The sequence below is a fragment of the Pollachius pollachius genome (genome assembly GCF_949987615.1).
Source record: "Pollachius pollachius genome assembly, chromosome: 19".
NCBI lineage: Eukaryota > Metazoa > Chordata > Actinopteri > Gadiformes > Gadidae > Pollachius > Pollachius pollachius.
In genome coordinates, this window is record NC_136952.1 from 2,523,713 (window position 1) to 2,549,215 (window position 25,503).

At 47.3% G+C, this 25,503-nt stretch overlaps 1 protein-coding gene across 1 annotated transcript in view; it reads left to right on the forward strand.

The window, feature by feature from the left end:
• Positions 1-25,503, forward strand: part of rab26 (RAB26, member RAS oncogene family) — a gene marked incomplete at both ends in the record, with an annotated part of 57,048 nt that overhangs the window by 8,818 nt on the left and 22,727 nt on the right. Inside the window, 2 exons of the mRNA XM_079757083.1 lie at positions 17,963-18,004; positions 19,862-19,928. Of these exons, the coding sequence (XP_079613209.1) occupies positions 17,963-18,004; positions 19,862-19,928 (109 nt within the window). The remainder of the gene's footprint in view (positions 1-17,962; positions 18,005-19,861; positions 19,929-25,503) is intronic.

A 25,503-nucleotide genomic window follows, 5' to 3' on the forward strand; every position in this document is an offset into this window, starting at 1 on the left:
AGTATTTCTTGCACGTTAATCTCCCAGGGGGTCTCTCCCATTGCAGCGGCTGATTTTCTCCTCCAAGCCACTGTTGGGATGTAGGGCAGAGGTGAAGCGTGCTGCCTGCTATGTGCAGGCGCTGATTGGAATCTCTAATCAGCCAGGTGTTACCGGGATATCAGAGGGAAAATCAGGGCTCAGGCGAGCAAAGGCGAGAGACGGGAGGGTTGGAGGGAGGGAGGGAGAAATAAAGACAGAGGAAACAAAGGCTGGGCGACCGAGAGAGAGGGAGAGAGAAAATTGGTGTGCACACTACCTGGGGTTTGCCTCGTTAAAATGCAACAGATGTCACACGAGCCGTGAGTTGTTTGCTGTAATCGCCCGCCGTTCTGCGGTGGAATAGTAATGTACAAACACGCGGGAGGGGTGCGGTGCGTCTCTCTAATTGAGCGTAGTTTGCTCATGATCACAGACAATCACAACCCTCCACAATCACGATCCCTCCTCCGTGGAGATCCAGTGGATCACTGGTGACGTCTGAACCTCTCTCTGCTGGGAGGACTGGTTTCCCCTGATTACCCTCCCAGGTGAAGTCACCTCAGTCTTCTCACAGCCGGCTAGGATCCGCGGGCTTTGATTTTTTTTTTGTTCCGGATGGGAGCGTGGTTCAGGAAGCAGTTTGTTCTTGATCTTGGTCTCGTTACCTCACTATTTCTAACAAGTGTGAAAAAGACTCTTGGTGTGTGACGATATATCGGCCACTTATTTACTTCTGGTAATGTTTTTTATACTATTTTATACTTTATACTACTTTATAATTAAAGAAACAGCACATATTATCCCATGTGTCTTTTTAGAGTTAAGGTTAGGTTTTGTTTGACATGGCTTGCTCACCCAAAGCCTCCTCTCTCCCACAGTGCATCATCTCCCTCGATCTCCCTCCATCCTCCATTCTTTTTCTTTTTTTCCGGTTCCAAAGCCCTAATAGATCTTCAGCTCTTCCTGACTCTTTGATTCTATGGTCCGTGGTGGCTGCTCTGTTGCCCGCGTAGCAGCGAGCGACGGCACCAACGTTTTATCAACTGATTAGGGACATCCTGGCATCATGAAACAAGCATGGGCTACACAATAATTAGTATTAGTATATTTCTGACCTTGCTAGTGTTTGTGACGGTGGTCTTTACACAGGCCCACCGTCTTCAAAAGGTTTTTTTATCTCCTTTTTGTATGTTTACTCCTCTGCCTGGTCTGGTGTTGGTCTTTAGTTCTGTGATGCATCCTTCCTCAACCCGTCAGCATTACATTATGAACATTTAAAGATTAATATGTATATTGGTACACATCAGAGGGCGAGAGACAGACAGAGAGATAGAGAGGGGGAGAGAGAGAGGGAGGGAGGGAGAGGGATTGATAGGGAGAGGGAGGGAGGGAGGGAGAGAGAGAGAGGGGAGAGAGAGGGGAGAGAGAGAGAGAGGGGGAGAGAGAGAGACATATACAGACAGATGAATGGAAGGAGAGGGAGGGACGGAGAGAGATGGGTCGAGAGAGCGACAGCGACAGCAGGAGGAAGGGGTGAGGAGGCCACAGAGTCAGAATGACACACAGACATTCATAGACGAGAATCTATATCTTCAGAAAGACACCATGCCGCCTCTCCGCTGTGACTTTAGAGTTCATCAGAGAGGGGGAGAGGGGAGGTCACAGAAGGCAGACCGAGAGAGAGAGAGAGAGAGAGAGAGAGAGAGAGAGAGAAAGAGAGAGAGAAAGAAACCGATACTTAATGAGGTGGATGGAATGGAAGTTGGAGTGCAGTTTAAAGAGGCAAAGTTGGGTGTGGGCTCATTTTATAAGGAGTGTGTCTGTGTGTATGTGTGCATGCATACGTATGTGTATGTGTGTACGTATTCTCCCAAAGAATTCGTAAATCTCTTTCTATGTTGTAAATCAAGCACTGTTTTACCCAGAGGGTGCTACAAATGTGTCAAACTGTTGCCAGGTTGGCCTGTAGGCTTCGTATGGTGCACCGTGTCAGCCAGTGGCCCCCTTGCATTGCCAGGTTGGCCTGTAGGATTTATTCGGTGCACCACCTTAGCCAGTGACTCTCTGTTTCTCACGTTGCCAGGTTGGTCAGTCGGCTTTGTATGGAGCACTGTGTCAGCCAGTGGCTCTCACGTTGCCAGGTTGGTCTGTCTGCTTTATAAGGTGCCTCGCGTCAGCCATTGGCTCTCACGTTGCCAGGTTTGTCTGTCTGCTTTATAAGGTGCCCTGCATCAGCCAGTGGCTCTCACGTTGCCAGTTTGGCCTGTAGGCTTTGTATGGTGCACAGTAGGGATGGGCAAAACGATTATTTTCCGGCAATCGGTTCTTTCAGTTCCGTTCACTATCACGATTTGTTCGTTTGATTCGTTCGCTGATTCGTTCATTAAGTCAGATGGTCTGTTACGTCATTTGCCAGGGAATCGGAAATTATGGAATAAATGTTAATCAACATGCATGTAGCCTACTACTTTCTAATGTTCTGGCGAAATTACCCAGGTTAAGTGTAAAGATTAAGCATATATATAAAGTACATGATTGCCGTTTTTTTCATAAATATCCTTAATACACAATGGGGTGCAGTAAGAATTAAATGGCGTCTTCCAAGTAGCGCTAATAAGCAGTGAAGCACGTTAGCAACTAGACAAAACAATACTTTATTAAAGCATGCAATTGTGATGTAGAACAAAATAAAAAGAAAACAAAGTGCTTGCATGATACTGAAGCCTACAGCGATCGTTAGTTAACTTGTGTGGTGGTGCCTTATCATTTGTTTACCCATGGACCATGGCAACGCGATTGCTACCTGCTCTAATTGACTGAATCGATGAGAAAGAATATTGATTTCGACTCAATCAATATAAGGTCGCGGGGCGACGAAGCTCTGTTTGTTTGTATATTTTGTTTATGTGACCATATTTTTGTTATATGTTAAAAAAATAAATAATAATAATCAGTTCTCGTTGTTCACCTTCGGGATTCGTTCGTTCTGACCGAATCGTTTGCGACCGACCCATCGCTAGTGCACAGTGTCAGACAGTCGCTCTTTGCTACTCATGTTGCCATGTTGGCTTCAGGATAGTGACTTCTGGTTTGGTTCCTTTTAGCCTGGTTCCGTTATGTTGTGTTTACACCATACAACCTCCCCTCAGACGCTTGTTTCTCAGGCTACTTTATCCTTTCATCATCGTTCTTATCATCCCTGAGGCAGGTGGTAATTGCACCATCAACCTTCCTGTTCCCAACATGGCTCCCTCTCTGCTTTGATCAGGGAATGCTCTAGATTCCCTGATCAAAGAGGGAATCATTCTGGAGTCTAGAACCTGACTCTGGAAACCTTCTGCCTCTGGAGGGCCTGTTAGAACATAGCGCGTCGGTTCTGAAGAGTCAATAAGTACCGCTCTCAGCAGGGAGTTCTTCAGCTCCCCAGATTAATTAGTTCATGACATCACATAAAGTATGGAGCACAATGTGTCTCCCTCAATTATTGTTCTCTGACATGCAGGCAAGAGGGTGAAGGGAAGTATTTAATTTGGATTTATAGCAGAGAAGCTGAGGATTTGAAGTCAAAAGCACCAAGAGATTTGGTAATTTTTACTTGATTGATCGACTTGATCTTTTCTGCAGCACCAGTGCATCGTTTCTGCTTCTTCTACACTTGTTTGAAGTTCGCTTTGACCCAAACCGCTAAGAATCAACCCCAAAATGTCAGCAACCTCAGTATGTCAGCAAACTTCCCGTTCCCAAGATGTATTGCGAGATACGGCCTAACATGCTGTGCCCGCGCTTCCTGCTAAATCTCCAGGCGTTTCGGTCAAGCAGAAATAATAAACAAACTTTAGCGCAGAGCAAAATACAAACATCCGCTATCATCTAAATATTCATGTATCGAGTCACTACTGGGTCGGCCGCACATGTGAAATGGGATTGGCTACGAAGTCTGAAGCTTGTGATCGATAGGTCGGCTCCTCAGCAGTCGACGTTCCCTTCAATGACTCGCAGCGTAGCAGCTGTTCCCGTTCCACATCGTCCTCATCGTTCCTGATCACATTTCTCGCGCCACTGCTGGTGCTTGAAGCTCGGGAGACGGAGGGGGAATGTTCCAGCCTCCAGCCAGCGGTTCATGGCCACCTCTCTCAGGCATCATCAATCAACCGCGATCACAACAGCCACAAATCAGCCGTGGACAAACCAGCCCGACAAACGGCCCTCTTATTGAATCTCTTTCTTCAGCGCTATCAAGCTCTTGATGAATGAATCGTCTCCAGAGACCCCCCCCCCCCTGTCCTCCGTCCACCCACCAGCCCACACACACCTACACACCTCTGTTCTGAGGAACTCACAGATCAACTCTCTGCCCACCCCCCTGCCCAAACCCCCCCTCCTGAAGGAACACTGGGCAGGGGGGGGGGGGGGGGTGCCTGTAGCGAAGTTCAGGCGACAGGACGGGGGGTTAGGACAACATTATCGACGCTGTTGTCCCCGCTGATTAATGAGTGTTGTGTAACTCTCTCTGCTGAACGCTGCAGTCGGATGGCTCTACTCTCTGCTGTCACGAGAGCCGCCTCCACTCGGAGTAATAACAGCTTTTGGAGATCCAGCCATGAATTTATAATTCATTTTTCCGGTCTGCATGTTTATAAAATGTGTCCGTACACAAAAGCGTATAAATTGGAGGAGAAATATGAAATTGATTTGAGGCACATCATTTTGTCCCTTCAATTAAAAGATGTCAACATGTCTGCTGTTTGTACACTGGCTGCTTGTCAGCAATGGATTTCTCTCAGTGACTTTGGACAGACGTTTAGATTAGTTCTTTGTTTGTGTGTTTTTTAGGATTTTAGCCTTAGTTTTATTCATATTTGTAGTATGGTGTGGTTGCAACGCATACTTTGGCTGTGTGCCAAAATCAATATTTCATCAGTATGTCAGAGCTAAACCAATGTGGTGCTGCTGACTAAAAGATGAGGAAGAAATATATTTTTGTTTATGTTTTTGTTTTATCACAAGCGAGTCCCTGGCAGTGTCATGTTCAAACGTGGTCAGGGAACGTCATTGTCTTTATTCTTTTAGCTTTGACCATCTCCTTTTATCCAAAGCGACTAACAGTGATCCAAGATGTCATTAAATGATTTTGCCGGTTTGCTATTTAAAACAGATCCGGATTTGGTTGGCGGTCGAGTGTATGCAGCCGCTCTCATAGCTGTAGCTTTGGTTTTCCAACGCACATACACCAGGGCAGGAAGTATGTGCTGACTTGTGTTAACAAAACCACGATACCAAGTCTGTTAGGGTGCAGGTGGGTTAGGATGCCTGTTCAAGGAGGCCTATGTAGGGGGCAGACATCAGGCTTTAATCGAGTGCCCTTCGTCCATAGCCATTGGAGCTGCTTGATCATGCCAATAAAGAGGAAGGGTTTCCTACAGTGCTACACTCTGAATGGGACCTGATAAACTGAGCCTCGGAATATCCTCCCAACCATCCATAGGATACTACTGCTGTGTGTGGTTGTGTGTGTGTGTGTGTGTCTGTGTGTGTGCGCGCGCGCTGATGTATAATGGCATATACACTTCAAATGAAATGTTAGTATGGCTTCAACGCCATACCTTCCCTGTCAGCGACCAGAGGGAGCGAGAGAGAGAGAGAGAGAGAGAGAGAGAGAGAGAGAGCGACATGGTTGGATAAATAGATCAACCCTCGATGGACAGTTATACATACACGCTTGGTCAGCTAAATGGAACTGCACAGCAGAAGCAGCCATTTTTCAAGTATTCCCCCGAGACGTCTGCTATCAACACAGCCACTCCATCCTCCTTCCCTGGGGGGCTGCTAGGGGCTTGGTGTTTAATTTCTCTACCACCCTGCCCTGCAGAAGGCAGGAGGTATGTGGTACTTCTGCTCCGATATCCGCCCTACATTTCAACTAGTGTTTGACTTAAGAGAATTCATTATGGAAAAGACGGGATTGTGATTTAAGTGGGCATGCAGCGCCTCGCTATGCTCTGTCGCACCCCCGGATTTACCGCCCGCCCCCCCCCCCCCCACACACACACACACACACACACACACAGCACAGCTACCGGAGGAACGAGGGGAGAGGGCGAGAGAGGGTGAGGGTGGGGCTGGGCTGTGAGAGAGAGAGAGAGAGAGAGAGAGAGAGAGAATCATCTGAGCAACAGCATCACTAGCTGTCGGTTTGACCGCCTCTCTCAATCAGAGCAAGACAGGCAGACAGAAAGACGGAGATACAGACTGAGAAAGAGAAAGACGGACAGAGAAACAGGCAGAGATGCAGTCTAAGAGAGAAATACAGAGAGACAGTCCACAGACGGAAAGGGAGGGAGAGAGAGAGAGAGATGGCTTGAATGGAATGGAGAAAGAGGGAAAAACGAAGTGCAAAGATATGCAGGAGATGCACACCTTCCTTATGACCGGGAGTTGAAGTTAGCTTCATGAGGTTAAATACTGCATGAGGTTGAATGCATCAGAAGTCGAGTTGAACCCACCAAAGCACAGGAGAGCAGGAAAGAAAGAGAGATGGATGGAGGAGGGAGACGGTTATACTTAGAACAGAGGCAGGAGCAGGATTGGCTTTGAAGTGAGATTGTCACGTCGAGTAGAGAGAGAGAGAGAGAGAGAGAGAGGGGGGGGGGGGGAGAGAGAGAGAAACAGAGAGAGAGGGGGGGGGGGGGAGAGAGAGAAACAGAGAGAGAGGGCGAAGATATTAAACTCTGATGGACAGACGGGGCTGTTCGGACTTCAGAGACAGAGTGTGCGGAACCACAGGAAGTGGAGCTCAGAAAGAGAAACAAGCGGAAGATGGGAGGAAGGAAAGACAACAGAGGGCATGGGGGTCGAGGGAGACGGGACACTGGGTTGAGAGGGGGAGAGAGGGGGAGAGAGAGTGGGGAGAGAGCCTCCAGAGAGGGATTTGTACAGACAGAAACAAAGGCAGGATTAGCTTGTCTTATTACCAGATGCACGGGCTGTGGATGCTCTGTATCTGAGCTGCTGTGACAGACTTAATAGGCTGGGAGAGAGTCACCGATGGAGAGAGAGAGAGAGAGAGAGAGAGAGAGAGACCAATGGAGAGAGTGAGAGAGCTCGGAGCAGAACGAATCGAAGCATATGATAAGCAGATCTCAACAACGCAGACCGTGTAGAAAGTTTCCATACTTCATGGTGAATCTGAGAGCAGTGAGCCGAGACGGACCCCCTGAAAGACCAGCGAAGGCTCCAAGGGGGTAGAGGTAGGACTGCTCGACTATGGAAAAAAACATAATCACGATTAGTTTGTTCAATATTGAAATCAATTATTTTTGAGCTTGAAAACATGATCCAAATGTTTCCAAGCATCACTGGGATTGTATTATGAGGAATTTCAGTGTTGATTTGTTTATTTTGTTTTTATTATACAGGGAAGTATTGAAGGTAACAAAGTTACAATTTAAAACGGGCCTGACTCAGTATAAAGCTGATTTCCGTCAGGTTCCTGTTCTGCAGCACATATAACATATGACAGGAACAAGTCACATTTACATACAGCACATAACAGGAAAATAGCACGTCAGACATCAGTAGGACATTCACATAGACAACAGACTGAACGCACACAGTGGTCTATAAACAGTCAGTGGATGTGACTTCAACCAAATCGTTTGGTCGGGAAAGGCAATTAAAATATCAAAGATAGATGCAAAAGAAAACCCTGACAAACAACATGCTGAGTGTAACACAGAGCAGTGGTGTGAAACAGAAGGCTGACCTTAAAGGCCCACAGTGAATAATACAACACAATTGTTGCCTTCTGCTGTTGACTTTGCTTCCTTATCAGTGAACTTCCTTCAGACTGTTAGGCCAACATGGCTGTACGGTTGTGTGTTTTTTGTGTGTGTGTGTGTGTGTGTTTGTGTGCATGCTTGCGTGTGTGTGTGCGAGCACATGCGTGTTTGTTTGTGGATACAATCGTGTGTGTATGTGTTTGTGTGTGTGTGTGTGCGTGAGATCTTGTGTGTGTGTACATGCCTACGTGTGTGTTTGTGTATACTCAGTGTGAAAGGTTCGTCGCTGTGTGTGTGTGTACGTGTGTGTGTGTGTGTGTGTGTGTGTGTGTACATGCCTACGTGTGTGTTTGTGTATACTCAGTGTGAAAGGTTCGTCGCTGTGTGTGTGTGTACGTGTGTGTGTGTGTGTGTGTGTGTGTGTGTGTATTGGCAGGTCAGGCAAGGTGATCAAACAGGGTTAGTACACACCAGCCCGGATAACTTGTAAACAACAGCGTCCACGTATTCAACGGGTAAAATCTGTGCGTGAAACAGTTCAGCCTTCACTGCACACGTGGTCAATGTGCCACTTCTCCAGCAGATATCCATCATTGCTGTCCCTTCTTTCTTAACATATTGCCTGGTTCTTTTATAATCTGAACCAGAATAAAAATGTCCTTCTCTAATCTCGTTCCCCCATAGAAGTTTGTAATACCTGGTAGTAAGATTCATGAAAGCCTCTCTGGAACATGTAACAGAATAGGATATATGGAACGTCCTCCTTCTCTTGGAACCGACTGAATGACCAGTACACGTCTGTGTGTGTCTCTCTCTCACTCTGGCTCTCGCTCTGGCTCTCTCTCCAGTACATGTTCTAGAAAATAACTTAATACCATCATGTGTTCTCATACCCGAAGACTAAAAGCTGAAACCGCATCTTCTTCTACGCCAGGAAAGTGAACTTAGCCGAGACTACATCTCAATGAAGAGCTCCATGAAAATAAAAACAAATGCAGAAATACAAAATGCTAATGTCTATTGCGTTTGACAGGGGGGTGGAGGACTTTGACAGGAAAGCGCTGAACAAGCAAACAGATAATGAGCTGATGATGAGGTAATGAGGAGAAATAATGAGACCCATAGTCCTGGAGGAGGAGGAGGAGGAGAGCCGGCCATCTTTTAATGCTGAGGATGGGTGTCAATATGGCTGATTAGGCTGAACCATGACTGGGATTTTAATGCATGATACCTGACTGCGAGGGAGAGGGAGAGTGATAAACAGATGGAGGTAGAGAAAAATATAGGGTGCGAGAGAGATACATGAATTGAGAGGGTGAGAGAGTGGTGGAAAGAGGGATTTAGCAAGTGAGAGAGAGACAGTGAGAGAAAGATAGAGAGGTAAGGAAGTAATTGAGCAAAGAAGAGACAGACGTAGAGTGAGTGGAATAGAGCGATGAAAAGAGTGAGAGTGAGTTGGAGAGAGTGACTGAGCATGTGAGAGAGAGAGACGGGTGAGAGAAAGTGCAAATAAGTTGAATGTTTTCCTTCCAGTGAAACCGTTCGTCAGCAGAGGTGAAGTAAAGGATAAGTAATGCTTAGGTTTTCTTTCTTCTCCGATTTGCATATCCACCCAGAGGTCACTCCCAGTTAGCGCTGACGTTCACATTTCTTCCTCAAATATCTTCGGTTTGTTGACGTCTGTGTTTTAGCATCATCATCTCGTCTGCCAACCGACAGAACAAAAGGCTGTTGAGTTCATTATCTGATGTAATTATCTCCAGGACGGCAGCAATTAGTCAGCCTTATTTAAATATGAATGGCTAATACCTCTGAAAAGTGTAGGTGTGTAGGTGTGCTTGAGCATACTGAGCGAAATTTCATGGGAAGAGAATTAAGCAGTCAGTTAATGTACACAACATATGTTACATCTATCAAGTTGTTTGTTCACTCAGATGCAAATGGGGACAATTCTCGTCCTCTTATTACGACTCCCTGCTGAGCTTCCAGACTTTACAGAACTTCTCACAACAAGTGGATTTTCGTGTAATTCCTTTCCTACGTGCTTGGGTTAGACAGGAGAGGATCAGATGTACTCTGCCAACACCAGATGTGAAGAGAGGGGTTCACAAGATAAAGTACAGTACAGGAATAAGAATTTAAGGATTTAAACCAAATGTGAATACAGCAACGGTCAACATCATGTTGAGTTACTGTGTAAAACCTGCGCCAGGATTTAATAGTCTTTGTATCTCAAGCAGTGATGTTTACAATGTGGCTCTCTTGGAAGAATCCAGTGTGTGTGAGTCCCAGCTGACAGGGAATGGGTTCGATCCCGTGTCTATCTGTATGCATTCATGAGCCAGAGGATTAACCCCTGACCTGTATCTGATTCACTGTTGCTTTTGAGAGAGACGTCTGCTAAAGATGTAGAGAGATCAGATATAATCCCAATGAGATGAACTCTACCTTTTACAATACAATACTTTAAATTCAACCTGACCATGCAAGTGAAGAATTCCACACGAACATCGCAGCATGTATATCAATTCAATTCACCCTCCAGTGACCTGCAGAAGAAGGGATCGGAATAAATAAGGCTTATTGTTGTTTTCTCTCTCTCTCTCTACCTGTCTCCCTCTCTCTGTCTGTTTCTTTCTCTATCTCTCACCGTCTCTTTCTCTGTCTCTGTCTCTGTCTCTATCTCTGACCGTCTCTATCTCTGTCTCTGTCTGGCTGTCTGTCTCTCTCTCTCTGTCTGTCTACAGCTATAGCTCCGGGGGGTAATGTTCTGACTCTACCACCAGCAGCACGTTGAGCTAAATCGTTGAGTGTTACAGAACTGAACCCATGTCTTCCTAAGTGAGGAGCACTGTGACACACCCCGCTCTCGGCTCAGTGCGGTGTGCTCACCGCCTGTCAGGGGAGGTGTGGACAGGTGGAGTGATGGACAGGTGGCCCGTAGCAACAAAGCCAAGGAATTTCCAGGCGCAGGTCGGTCGCCGTAGTAACGGCTTAAGGGATAAGATAAGATATAGTCAGATGAATTATGTTCGCATAGTGTGGCAGTACATATTTTCTGTATTGTCTTTTTATGAATAGCGTAGTTTGTATGAATTGTAATAATAACACAGAACTGTAAATGTGCCTTGCATGGCTTATGGGGGGATGCATCTTTGTAATATTTTTAGATTTCGTTATTGTGTATCTCAATATTAAATAAAACTCAGTTGAGTTTCACAATTAACGCATCCACGTTATATCTATTTAATTGTATTATAGGATTGCACATTTTGACAAAAAAAATCCACTGTTGAGTCATTAAAATAAGTAAGATATAAAGATATTAGATATGCATGGAAGCTTTTGAGTTCACAAATGTGAACCCCCCCCCCCCCCCCTCTGATGGAGGACTGTACAGCAGCCACTCATTTAGTGACCTGTCTCACACCTTCAGCATCTTCCCAGCCTGAGGATAAACTCACCTCTGATGGGCTCCTGAATATCCACCAAGGTGTTACATTCAGGAACGTCCTCAGACCTGGGGGGCTATAGACTGCTCCTTGAAGAGCTCTGTGGCATGGGGAGGAGGAGGAGGGGGAGGAGGAGGAGGAGGAGGAGGAGGAGGAGGAGTGCGTGTCGAAGGCCGTTCAGGTCATCAACATGTCACCGCCAGAGAGAGAGAGAGTTTCCAGGAAGTTCTTCGGAACTCAAGGTGGGATACTTTGCTGCCCAGCCACCTCATACATATTTATAGACCTGGTCTGGACCGCTCTGTGATGGACAGATTGCTCAGAGCTGCCTTCCATTGCCGAATATTAATAGATGTTCATAATGACTCTCAGCAGGGGTGTGTGTTTGTGTGTGTGTCGGTGTGTTTGTGTGTGTGTGTGTCTGGCTGTGGGTCGGTGTGAATGTGTGTGTGTGTGTGTGTGTGTGTGTGTGTGTGTGTGTCAGTATCAGTGCCAGTGTGTAGTGTATGTGTGGGTGGATGTCTGTGTATTTTGTGGTGGATGTGTGGGTGGATGTCTGTGTGAATGGTGTGGTGTGGAGGTCTGTGTGTATGGTGATGTGTATGTGTGGGTGTGTGTCTGTGTGTACTGTGTTGTGTATGGTGTGGGTGTCTGTGTATGGTGTTGTGTATGTGTGGGTGGGTTTCTGTGTGTATTTTGTTGTGGATGTGTTAGTGTATGTGTTAGGGTGGGTGTTTGTTAATGGAGTTCTTTACTTCTTATGCGCTTCCAGCTACTTATTTGTATTTTATTGAACGCATATATGAGTGTATCATTTGTTTAATTGTCAAATTAGCTTTTCTCTGCCTGGGGCTTTTGTCAGAGTGTGTGTGCGCGTGCGTGCGTGTGTGTGTGTGCGTGCGTGCGTGCGTGCACGCACATGTGAATGTGCTTGGTATCAGCCCATAAAGTATAGTCCCCATGCTGCAGTGTCCTTATCTTAATTAAACCCTTGGCGCTAGACTGCCGTTGGATGGTTGGTTGAGGGTCCTTGGTCTCTATGGCTCACCTGCAGGCATCCTGGGAGCGAGATGCCCTCACCTCGTTCCTGCTCATTAAGTGACATCCGCTTCACTGGGTCTTACGTCACCTTCCAAGCATCTGCTGAGTGACAGAGATGTGTGACGGTAATCAGCCGGAGCAGCCAGGGAGGTGTCGACTGAACCCGAGGAGACAGAGGATCACAATGCGAGACAGTGGGGGGGGGGGGGGGGGGGACGACAGCAGCAACACAGTCAGAGACAGACTTTAAAATAACGGAGGGAGGGAGGGAGGGAGACAGAGGGAGAGAGGGGGAGAGAGGGAGAGAGACGGCTAAAGAGAGAGAGAGACGGATATAAAGAGGGAGACAGATGAAGAGAGAGACTGAATTTCTAAAGAAATTGGAGAGAGAGAGACAGAGAGAGAGCGAGAGATAAAGAGCGAGAGACAGAGATAAAGAGCGAGGCTGTGGGCAGAAATCGTACAACACACGGAGGATGACTAAAACAGATGTCCCCACAAAGCCAACGACAGGAAAAGATAAAATAGAAAGAGTAACTATGAGGACAGATGGAGGAAAGCAAACAGACAGATGGGTGACCAGACTGTGACAGAGGGAGAGGAAACAGATCAGAGAGAGAGAGAGGTGCTGGAGGTCAGACCAGAATGAGGAGTCAGCGCAATTCAACGCAGAATTCAAAATGAGTGCTGTTGAAGCCGTCCCTCACACACCCCACCTCTGGAAACCATCCCTGGATGTTCTCTGAAAGATTCAGAATGTGTGTGTGTGTGTGTGTGTGTGTGTGTGTCTCTTTGTGTGTGTGTGTGTCTCTTTGTGTGTGTGTGTGTGTCATCCACATACACTAAACAAACAGAGTTAACAAGACAGTAAGAAGGCCCTCCAGGAAAAATAACCACTGAAGGCATCTCGTTGAAAGCTGTACCGTGCTGGTTGGATGGGCTGGGGAGAGAGGGAGAGATGGACGCCGGGAGAGAGTGAGGAGAAAAAGGATGAATCACTTCATCCTTTTGAATCCCTTCAGCATATGGACCTGGTTAATCATTAAGCTTTGATTAAGAGTCAGTATCTATCAAGCTATTCTAAACACTGATGGATTAGCTAAGTGATTATGCATTAATGTAAAAAGTAACATAACATAAAGTGAACCTGTTACAGCACGGTGAACAGCATTGCATATTCTACCCGTGACTCAAGTTGCTGCTATCTAGCCTACTTCACAAACATCTTAGGCAGAATGGCAAACTGGAATGATCAATAACGTTACAAAGAAAAATAGATTGTTAATTCGCAAACATTATTAGTCTGGACTCTACCCTTCGAAATCACACGATGTTGGGAAGTCTCGGCTGGGAATGTAAACGTAACTGTTTTTTACTTCAGAAAAGAGCCCAATGCACTAGCCTCCGGGCGCTAACTAAATTTAGTAGGACAACTTTTTCATCCCTTCGCTAAAAGTCATCTGACTTCTGTCTTTTGAATGTTTGTGTGGTGTTTACTTTCTTGTGTTTCTGTGTTCATGTGGTGCGTACTGCCTTGTTAACACGGTTTGTGTGTGTGTATTGACTTAAGTGTGTGTGTGTGTGTGTGTGTGTGTGTGTGTGTGTGTGTGTGTGTGTGTGTGTGTGTGTGTGTGTGTGTGTGTGTGTGTGGGGGTGTACTGTCATGTTAACTGTTTGTGTGTTGTGTACTGTCTTGTGTTTCCGTGTTTCTGCCGCAGAAACCATTTCCCCCTGGGATCATAAATCTCTTCCACTGTAACTTCAGAACCATGCAGTGAATTATAGGGTTTCCAAATCGTTATAATAAAAACACCTGCTTACACTGGCCTGCGATTCAATGTGGAAATGTTCATCGGACCGTTCCCCTGTCACAGTACAGAATGACAACTTTACGAGCCAACACTTCTCATCTTAAAAGTGAAGCCACAGTTAATCAAATCTCAGTCAAATGATTTCCTCTGGGCCCGGCGTGACCGTGGATGATCTTGTGTATATATTAATCCGGTTGTGTTGTTGAGTTTTTGTGTATTTGTATTTCCAAGAGTTAATATTGAAAAGTTGACTTTCTTCCATTTGTGTGTGTGTGTTGGTGCAAATCCGGCGCCTGTCGTTTGGTGCTTGGTACTGCCCGCCGTGTGAGATTCGATTTGCAAAGCCATTTTAAGGTTGAGAGACCGCAGTGATGGTCAGCAGGAGATGCAGACACCATCTGCGCCTCCACCCATCGCTCCTCCTGACAGACTCCTGATTCTATTTTGTAATCACCTTTCAGACTCTGGCTTTTGCTGCACTTTTTATTCTGTATAAGTATTGCCTAAAAATCACCCAGTCAACCATGTGAGGCGACAACCAGCTCATCAGGAGCACTTAGGGTTAGTTGTCTCGCTCAGGGACACCCCGGCACTCAGCTGGGAGGAGGCGGGGATCGAACCAGCAACCTTCCAGTTACAAGTCAACCCGCTCTACCTCTTGAGCCACCATGGCCACTTTCATCCAATGATGAATGATACATAATCCCCCACAGGGATTAAGTATTTACTCTATATGATCAGGTGGGGCTAAAGAATCTTGCTCAAGGACACCTGTAGCGATACTGCTGAGTTTGCGGTTCCATCCAAACCAGAACCATTACAAGACCATTACAAGACCAGTACATTGAATCCCAGCGACGCATACATCCGCGGGCTTTCAGATGGTTGAATGTATCCCTGGGTACTGGGAGTATTCCCAGGCATACTGCAGTGTATTCCTGGGCGAATGCACTAATGTCCGCGGGGTAGATGGCTGCCGAAGAGGTCCAGCCGACTCCAATGTGTACGCTGGGTGGACCAGAAACGTCCCAGCATGCAATATGGATGGAATGCATCAGGAATAAGGTAGGGCTTATTATGAAAATGAAATGGGCCACCTCAGTTCTGAGGGGTTCTTAAAAACCAGGATCTGTGTGAGCATGTGTGTGGTTGTGTGTGCAGTTGTGCATGTGCGGGTGTGCGTGTGTGTGTGTGTGTGTGTGTGTTTGTATGTGCATGCGGTTGTACCTGTGTGCAGTTGTGCGTGCAGCTGTGTGTGGCCGTGCGCGTGCGCAACTGACAGCTGGAGAGAGCTAGAGAGAGTTTACGGTTGTGTTGTGTGCATGAGCAGCTGACACGCACGTACACTCACACCAATATGGGAATGTATTTACTTATTTGTATGCTGTTGAAACCACTGCCTTCGCCTCCGACTGCTACATTTCCCCTACCTGGTATCCAGGGTTGATTCATTTTCCATTTTGAAAATACTTATTTTCCATCTTTTCTCCCCGCACACCAAAACGCCTTACCACCCCTTCACTCCCAGAGGTCTTACTGACGTCCATTTGTTCTGACCTCTGACCTGGCAAACAGAACGTCTGAGAGGCTGCTAACAGAACCTTCTAGAATAAGAAGCACCATTCATCCACCGCTGAAGAAGCAATCATAACGTCAATCAAAGTATTACTGCTGAACATCACGCACAACCTTCTACCTACTGGCCATCAGCCCAGCCATGCAAACGGTATTAAGACAAACTTCCCTTTGATTTGTCGACCGAGTTCAACACTGGAATCTGGTAAGAAACAGCCAGTGTTCAGTTGGACAACGTTCATTCAGCTTGATGCTTCTTATCAGGGTCAGTCTTCTGTCATCCTGAAAGCTTTGATGGGATTTCTGTTCCCACAGAGCGTCTCCAGGAGACAAACTAGTACCTGTTCTTTATCTTGGATGTCTTTCTTCAAAAATAAGCAATTTTGTTCCAGTTTTTTTTCTTTTAAGATCCAGGGAGGTAATTTGTTTCTGCTCAGTGGCTCTTCCCCTCATGACCTCTGAACTAGCGTTGACCTTTGCCCTGGGGAGAGAGACGACTCTCAGCCCAAGATAAACTTTGACCCGTGCGTTACTCCATATCTTCATTGGAGCTGTTCCCTGATACATTTACATTATATTTAGTCATTCGGCGGACCTTATCTATATATTTTTAATGCTAGTGGGGTTAAGGTCAGAGCTCATATTAATGTATTTATGACCATTTGAGTTCTGGTCGCTCTCACCTGTCTCTCGGCCTGTCTCTTTCTTGCTCTCTCTCTCTCTCTCTCTCTCTCTCTCTCTCTCTCTGTCTATGTCTCTGCCTCTCTCTCTGTCTCTCACTGTCTGTCTCTGTCTTTGTCTCTGTCTCTCGCTCTGTATCTCCCTCTGTCTCTTTCTCTGATCTCTTTGTCTCTGTCTCGGAATAAAGATCCTACGATTTTACTGGCATGGAAAAGAAATGTCCATTGCCACAGCAAAAAATATATACAATAAGATACAACTCTGTCCCTCCTTCTCCTTGAGGAGAAGGCTCGGGTCTCTCCTTCTCCCTCTCTCTTTATGAGCAGGAGTCCTCGAGGAGGAGGTCCCAGTCTCTCCTTCTCCCTCTCTCTTTATGAGCAGGAGTCCTTGAGGAGGAGGTCCCAGTCTCTCCTCCTCCCTCTCTCTTTATGAGCAGGAGTCCTCGAGGAGGAGGTCCCAGTCTCCCCTTCTCCCTCTCTCTTTATAAGCAGGAGTCCTCGAGGAGGAGGTCCAGGTCAGGAGCCTGCATCGTCTCCACCTAATCTCTCCAGTCGTCCGCTCTGCTAATTTAATGGAAAACTAAATGCTAAGTTAATGGAAAACCTCACCTACCAATTCTGTGTGTGTGTGTGTGTGTGTGTGTGTGTGTGTGTGTGCGTGTGTGTTAGTGTGCAGTTAGGTGACGCAACTCTCAACTCCACTTTGAAATTATAACTGAGTGTGTGGCTTTACGTGTGTTTACGTGCGTGTGTTCTAGTGTGTGTGTGTTCACCACTCGGTTGCCTATTGTATGGTGTGTTTCTGCGCGTGTGTTCTAGTGGGTGTGTTCACCAGTAGGGGGTGTGTATTGTATGTTGTGCTGACGACATCGTCCTCAGCGTATTACACTCAAAACTCAACCCTCTGTGCAGATACACAAAGGCAGACCCCGCTGCATTTCTTCTTTTGTTATTATGTAAGAATACAATAGAACAAAAAAAGCGCAGGTACCGCATAGAAACACAGTGCGGGATGGTTCAAGAGCGGGAATGTGAGAACAGTCAAGTGTCTTACCTCACAGAACAACCAAAGTATGAGCATTTAAGTACTTCTGAGGGTGGAGATGTATTTATAAATGACTAACAAGAGTCGACGGTGTTTCAGGACGTTTAGAGTTCAGTCTGTTTATAGAGGCACAGGGTCTGGTGTTACGGTTTCCCGCAGAACATTTGGGGGTACAAATATCTGAAAATAAATAAAGTGCTAAACAACATTGTCAAAATAACAACTGAAACAATAACACTCAACGAATTTGTGCAATTGTGACTTAAATATTCTAATCTAAAGAATTTTCCAAATGATTAAAAGAAAAAATGTTGATCTTTTTTTGTGATCATTTAGTACATACTATAGTTTTGTTTTGAACTTCTACATATTAAAAACCAAAGAATTTACTAAATAAAAAATATATTTTTTAAGGTGGTTGAGGTGGCTAAGGTGGCAGGCGTGTGTTGTTCAGGATCCTGCCTAAGCTGTAAAGTGCTTTGGGAAACCCTGGATGTTTTCCTCCTCCTCCCTGTTGACCTGGGTTTTGACCTCTTGTTTTTCTTTTCTGTTTTTCTAGAATAAAGTCCTGAATATCGACACGATCAAAGTCAAGCTCCAGGTAAGAAAATCAGCGTCTCATCCTTTTTGTCACATCAATAACTGTATAACATAGGGCTGCATACAATAAGTCTATAAGTGCCAGGACGCACAACATACAATAAGTGCGTACATGTGCATGGGGTCGAGGGAGGATCATTGCATTTCCCAGACAATGTTGATCTCCATAGGTCATCATCGGCAGCAAGTGACAGGGAGTTAGATGAGCTGGAATGTAACGAGCCCCTCCTGATTAATCTCCATCAGTCAATTAGCCCAGCGCTGCTCGGACCAGCTTGGGCCCTGCAGGAAATCATAGCGCCCTCATCTCCCCACAAGGTTATGGTTATGACAGAGAGACATGGGGGGGGGGGGGGGGGGGGGGAGAGAGAGGGAGAGAGAGGGAGAGGGAAAGGGAGAGGGAGAGGGAGATGGGGAGAGGGAGAGAGTCAGGGAGGGAAAGAGAGTGAGAGGGGGTGAGAGGGAGAGAGAGAGAGAGAGTGAGAGAGAGAGAGGGAGAGAGAGGGGGGGTAGAGGGGGAGAGAGAGAGGGAGGGAGGGAGGGAGACAGAGGGGGGGGGAAGATGTAGAAGCTGAAAGGTGAATCTCTATCCTCCTCATTATGCCTTTCTCCTTTGATGTTAACGCTGCTCTCTCTATCCCTATCCTCCTCACACACAAGCACGTACACACGCGCACACACACACACACACACACACACACACACACACACACACACACACACACACACACACGCAGACACATATGCACACACTGGTTTATCTCCCTTTCCCAGGCAGGAAGGCCTCCTCCCTCCGTGGTGTCTCGACGCAGCCCTCTCCGTCAACATCTTTTGTTGTTCCCTCTTATTGTTTCACGATGAATGCTCCTCTAATACACCCGTGGGTGTTTGTGACATGCCTTGACAAAAGTGATTATTCCTCTCTCTCTTTCCATTCCCATCTCTCTCTGCGCCCCATTTATCTATTCGGTCTCTGCGTGATACTATCTGGTCCATTCTCTTATTTGATTTCTGTTCTGCTCAAATGGTTTTAATAATATAGTTAGCGAAGGAAGATAATAAATCCTCTCTCGCTCTCTCGCGCCATCTCCCTTGCGCTCTCTCTCGCTCTCTCTCTCTCTCTCTCTCTCTCTCGCTCTCTCTCTCGCTCTCTCTCTCTCTGTGTTTGTCAGTGTTGTAAAGAGAATGTAAATCCAGATCCTCTGATTTGCGCTCTCCGTTATCTCCGGTGACCGGGTGGCCGGCGCTGATGGACTGCGCTGGTCCAGACCGGTACTGGTGATGGGCTGTCCCCAGCCCCCACCACATCCCCCCACTGCGTGTTCACACAGGGGGGGGGCTGTCGGCCTGACAGTTGCTCACGGCCCAGAATGCATTTCAACTGAGGAGAAAAGTTGTAGAAATAAACCCTGAAGTTAACTTTTGTTTTGAGTCATTCTCAATCTAACACACTCACAAAGTTCATTCGCTTTGTCTAATGATGTCAAAATTATAACCCTTTACAATATGGGTACGTTAATTACCCCTAAATTAACTTTAGTCAATGCAGAAATAAGCATGAACTAATAGTTAATTAACAGTTACCTAATGGTCCATAATTTACTAATGGTGTTCATGTTGACTAAGCTATTAATGTACCCACTAACCCCAACCCCTATGCTAATGCTATATTGATGTCTAATTAACGTACCCTAATTGGAAAGTGTTACCAATTCTACCCTGTGGCAAATTATTTAAATCCCGTAACCAAACACGTTTCTCTGTGTCTACAGTTTGTAAAGTCTTTCCATTCAGGCCAGGTGACACATGATGATGATGAGGATGATGATGAGGATGATGATGATATCTTCCTCCTCAGATTTGGGACACAGCTGGACAGGAGCGGTTCCGCAGTGTCACACACGCTTACTACCGCGACGCCCACGGTAAGAGGCGTGTGTGTGTGTGTGTCTGTGTGTGTGTGTGCGTGTGTGTGTGTGTGTGTGACTCACAAGTGAGCATTCTGTCACTCGGGTTGGCCTGAGGCAAACTGCTATCACCAGTCAGCAATGGGGCCCCTCCAGATATCATATTACACACACACACACACACACACACACACACACACACCCCCCTCCTGGTGGCAGTAATATCAGCTGCGTAGTCCAATCTCACCTTAATGGCAGACTGCATTTTTCCACTGCCAGTGGGCCACTGGGCTGGCTTTCATTTGTTTTATGTAATGTCGTTCTGGCCCTGTGTGTGTGTATCTGTGTGTGCGTGGGTTTGTGTGCAAGTGTGTTTATTAGTTATTATTTTTTACTGTGTGTGTGTGTGTGTGTGCATAACTGCTGTGTTCTCGTCGCTCATGGTCTCTGCTGAGCCCCCTGTGTAATAGGGCTGATGGGAGCTGGTCTAAACTCAAACACAGTGACACCATGTGAGACGTTCTCCGGGCTAAACGAAGGTGAATGTAAACCCATGACCTGGTCTCGGCTTCAGCCTCAGTCCTTCTGCAGAACAGCCGGCTCTGCCCTTTCCGATTTTTTCCCAACTTGGAAAATAGGAAAGGGCTTAGCTCCGCTAAAGAGCACAGTGCAGTGATTCAAACGCAGCCGTACACAGAGTGAAGCGCTGAGAGACATTTCTCACGCTGTCCGTCTCTGGTGCATGAAGTACATCCTCTCTCCTCTGCCTTTTAATAAACACATCTTAGCACACGCGTTTAAATGGAAGGGAGGGCAGTGCTGTGTGTGTGTGTGTGTGTGTGTGTGTGTGTGTGTGAGTGCTTGTGCGTGCGTGCTCGTGTGTGTGTTCAGTTGCGTCCATGTGAATGTCTGTGTCTGTGCGGGTGTGTCTGTGTGGATCTCTGGTGTGTGTGTGTGTGTGTGTGTGTGTGTGTGTGTGTGTGTGCCCTAATCAGTCCGTGTCCGGCCATACTCTGACCAGACAGCGTAACACCCACCCTCCTTCCCCTACATCTCCCTCACCCCCTTCCTTAACTAGCCTCCCCTCCCTCCGCCCGGCATCCAACCCCTCGACCGCGGGAGGCTTTTAAATAAAGCTTGGTGAAACTGACAGGCGGCCGGGGGGAGGACGCTCTCACACACTTCCTGTCCTGTCCCGGGCGCCTCCCTTCACCGGGGGAGCTGCTGCAGCCTGTCAGAGCGTCTCCACCGCCACGCCGGTCTGTTGTCCGTTGAGTTATGGATCGCGCTCAGAGCAGGACGTCAGACCGGAGGCGATGAACACGGTGCTACGGAGCGGTACCGCTGAGGAGGAGAACTGAGGCCTTCTCGACGTGTTCAGCTGACACTGAACTCTTATTAGGAGGCTCTTCTGTTGAAGAGGAGAGCTGAGTCCTGTTCGGTGGATGTTGGACGTGTTCAGCTGACACTGAACTCTTATTAGGAGGTTCTTCTGCTGCTGCATTAGTTACTCTCTCATTATTTTAGACAAGACTATGAAAGAATCGACTTAATGTTCAAATGTCGGACATTAGTGCTGGGAGATTCCCGTAAAGGGGTACGTCGTTCTGACGTGGGACGCTCTAACGCGGGGGAGCGAACCGATCACAAGACTCGGCTGGTGAGGTATTTGAACCCGCGACACGATATCTTTGCGTACTGTGGCAATCCCCGGTCGTCGGCGGCTGTGATTCCCGAAGACAAACGCTCAGGCAGGGTTGCGGTGCAGCGGTTTTATTGCGTGCAGCTCACAATAGAAAGGGGAAATCGTACATCAACTTAGTTTCTTCCACAACGGGGCAAAAAGGGTGAGGGGTCTCTGGGTCCGTCGGTGAGGTCGGAGTGGCTACCGCTCCCGGCTTCTCCCGCTCAGTCCGCGGCCGTCTCCCACTCGGCTCCCTCCCGGCACGAGCCACATGGCTGAGAGAGCCCCGAATGAGTGGAGAAGCAGGCTATTTAAGCTGCTTCTCCACCTGTTCCTCAGGTGCTCTGCATCTCCTTAATTGGCAACGGCCGGGTTGCCACAGTTTGCTTTTGTGGTGATTCAATAGCATTATCAGCACAGCTTATTTTGTGGGAAAAAAGCACATTTTTCAAGAGTGGCCGAAACTGGACAGATTCAGAATAAACGAGCCTCTCCCGCCTCGCGTCATGGCGGCTGACCTCCCTGAGGTTCTCATCCCCCAGCCTGCTGGACCGGCCCCTGGCCCGTCTGTCACGGCCTTGCTGGGACATTTCTGACAAGGCGCAGGTGGAAATGTTCCAGAACGCAGCCTCGTGTGAATGGAGGCAATCGCTGGTGGCGCCCGAAAGGTTGTCCCGGCAATTTACCGGGAAGGTTGTGTGAAAGGAGTCCGACACACTTTGGACAAAAGTGCTAAATGGTTAAATACCTGGGAACCCACAGAGGTATTGAAAGTATTGAAAGCCTTGAACTCAAGTCATTTAAAGGCATTGCAAAGTTTTGATCCTTCTCTGTGGATGTTTCACCATTATATGAGCTGATCCTGGGTCAGTCTGTTCCCTGGGCAGGCCGTCCCCGTGGATGTTTCACAGTAACATTAGCTGATGTCGTTTATATTTTATTCGGCACGTTTCCCATAAATGTTTATACTTATAACACAGTTCCATGTGGAGGACTTTAATTTACCTACACCCGTTGGGCCTGGGAAATCTGTATTCAATTGAGTTCCAAGTGGTATTAAAAAGTCTTATATGGACCTGGTCGGAAACCGGGATCGTGTACATAGGTGAATAGCCAATAGAAGTGTTGTAAAATGCATCCACTGGTAAACACAAATCCAATCATCATCTTCATACCCTTTACAGCTGGATGTGGGACTACGTTTTTAGGGCAGGCAGTATATCGGAAGACCAGAATGAAGTTTGACCGATGTGTTTAGGCTGAATGGAGGAAGAATGAGTGTACATGGGTGATGCCCCTGGTACCGATCTGATGGACGATGCAGGGAGGGCTCCCTGGCACAGGGGCAATTTAATCGAATGCGTTGAGTTTGATTGACTCATTTGTCTTAATCTTCTCTCTCCCTGTAGTAATTACAGTGAAGGATGCGTCTTCAGGGTGACGTCTCCCCGCTTCTGTGTTCAGCAGCAGCCTCATTTTACCTCCATCTGGTGATTACGCTCCTCGTAGGAGAACAGGACGTTATGCCACCTGACACGAGTGAACTAGTTTGTGTTTTGAGGTCGGGGCGGTCTGTGGGAGACACTGGTGCCCCACTAACGGAAGGCCTCTGTGTGGTCCTCTGACTGTCTGTCATCCAATCACAGTGGACACTTCAGGAGGGGGGGGGCGGGGGGGGGGGGGGTGATAGCAGACAGGGGGAAAGTTAAAGGAATGAATCTAATCAAAGTAGAAGAAAGAACATGAAAAATATCTTCCCAGCTAAAGTCTGGGCCAAGGCTGCATGACTTAAAGACGGCAGCGAGAAGAGAAAGAAATCCTTTCAGCTTTTCAGCCAAAAAAAGACACGGGGCCTAAGAACGCACAGCGGGATTACAAAGTAAGAGCGCGGTTAGGATTCGTGGGCTTTCATGCAGAGCGAGGGGTGCAATTTACAGCCCAATAGGCCTTCGACTCCTTGTGATTACAGGAGACTCATGAGCTCAGAGTGTAAGTCAAGAATTCATCATCGGACCCTTCAATGAAAAGGATTTAAAAAAACAGAATGGAAAACGCTGTTTGCAAGCCCTTTGAGTATCCATACCTTTCAGAGCCCTGAACCCGGGGTGTGTAACGGCTTTAGTCAAGCCAAGCACTGAGCTCTGATCTCTTGGGTTCGGGGGAGAAAAAGTATGACTGAGAATGATTGTTAAAGGCTTCAGTGATTCATTGTTTCTATCCATAGGAAAACCCCAAAGTGTGTTTCCTTTGATAATCGTGTCTGTCAGATCCCCCTGGAGGAGGTCCCAGTAGCTGTAGCAGTTTTTCTACGCTAAGCGATGTTTCTATTCTGAATTGTGTTGTGACTAATGTCTAGCTGGTGACTAAGGTGCAAGGTCTTTAGTGCAGCAGTGCTGATGTGTATGTTTGGTGAACATGCTCACTATTTTGATGTGAGCGTGCACAGTGGTGATGTGGGCGTGCACAGTGGTGATGTGGGCGTGCACAGTGTTGATGTGGGCGGGCGTGGTGTTTGATGTGTTCTATGTAGGCGTGCACAGTGTTGACGTGAGCGTGCACAGTGTTGACGTGGGCGTGCACAGTGTTGATGTGAGCATGCACGGTGCTGATGCACTAGTGCACGGTGCCAATGTGAGCGTGCACGATGGTGATTTGAGCATGCGCGTTGGCGATGTGAGCTGGGGCACTGCGTCTGATCAACAAGCACCCGTTACCCATTTGTCTGTGTGAATCTCCGTTGTATGTGTGTGCTCGCTGGCGTGCGTGCGTGTCTCTGCCCTAATCAGTCCCCCCCCCCCCCCCCTTCCTTAACAAGCATCCCGTCCCACCGCCCGGCATCCAACATTCGCACAACGTCTTTCATCTGCCATTCCTTCTATGTCTTTTCGCCCTTCCTGATTGTAACTTCTCATGGGATTTCATGCTACCGTAGCTAACATCATATTTTTCTTTCCTTATTCTCTTACAGGCTTTTTCTCTCTCTCTGTCTCTCTGTCACTGTCTGTATGTCTGGCTCTCTATCTCTGTCTCTGTCTGTCTGTATGTCTGTCTCCCTTCCCTCTGTCTCTCTCTCTCTCTCTCTCTCTCTCTCTCTCTCTCAATCACTGAATTTCTGTTCTCTGAGTCGGAGTCGGGGGCATTCTGATCGGGACGGGGACACGTGAAGGGGGAGAGAGAGAAGTAGGGTGGGAGGGATGGGGGAAAGAGACTCACAAGGAGACTTAGACAGGGTGGGAGAGATTGAGGGAGGGAGAGAATTAAATTGTCGTTTGAAGTGTGAATGCAGGTGAGGAGAAGATGATAGGCACTGAGAGACAGACGGACAGGGAGCAGGCTTGTGTAACAGAAGAACGATAGAGGAATGAGATGAGGAGGTACGAAGCAGAGCGTCGACTGGAAGGAGTAATGTAAAAGGAAGGCTTGAAGGGGAGGGAGTGTGTGGTTCTGACGGGAGGTAAGGATGGACGAGGAGGAAAATGACAGTGGGAGAGAAGTAATGAGGACAATGTGTTAGTGTTAACACAGCCTTGAGCGGTGCGATCCATCACCCACCTATCTGGAGCTCATTCACCAACACAGAGAAACACACACACTAAACCGTACACACACACACAAAACCGTTCACACACACACACACACATTTGCCTTTTGCATACGAACTCAAAGATGCTCTGGGGGTTTCTAAATATTCATGTCTACCACGGATCTACGGTTCAATGAACAGCAAATGTAATGACATTTATGAGCAGCAGGACTAAACTCACCCTCAACACTGAGGTCCTACTGGGTCAGGGCCTGGCGGGTTTGAGTCAGGGCTGAGTCAGGAAGCACCAGGTGGTCTCGGCGAGGAGACGAGGCGGAGACACGCCCTCTCACCGCTGGGCTCTGATTAGGTCTGCTCGCTTATGG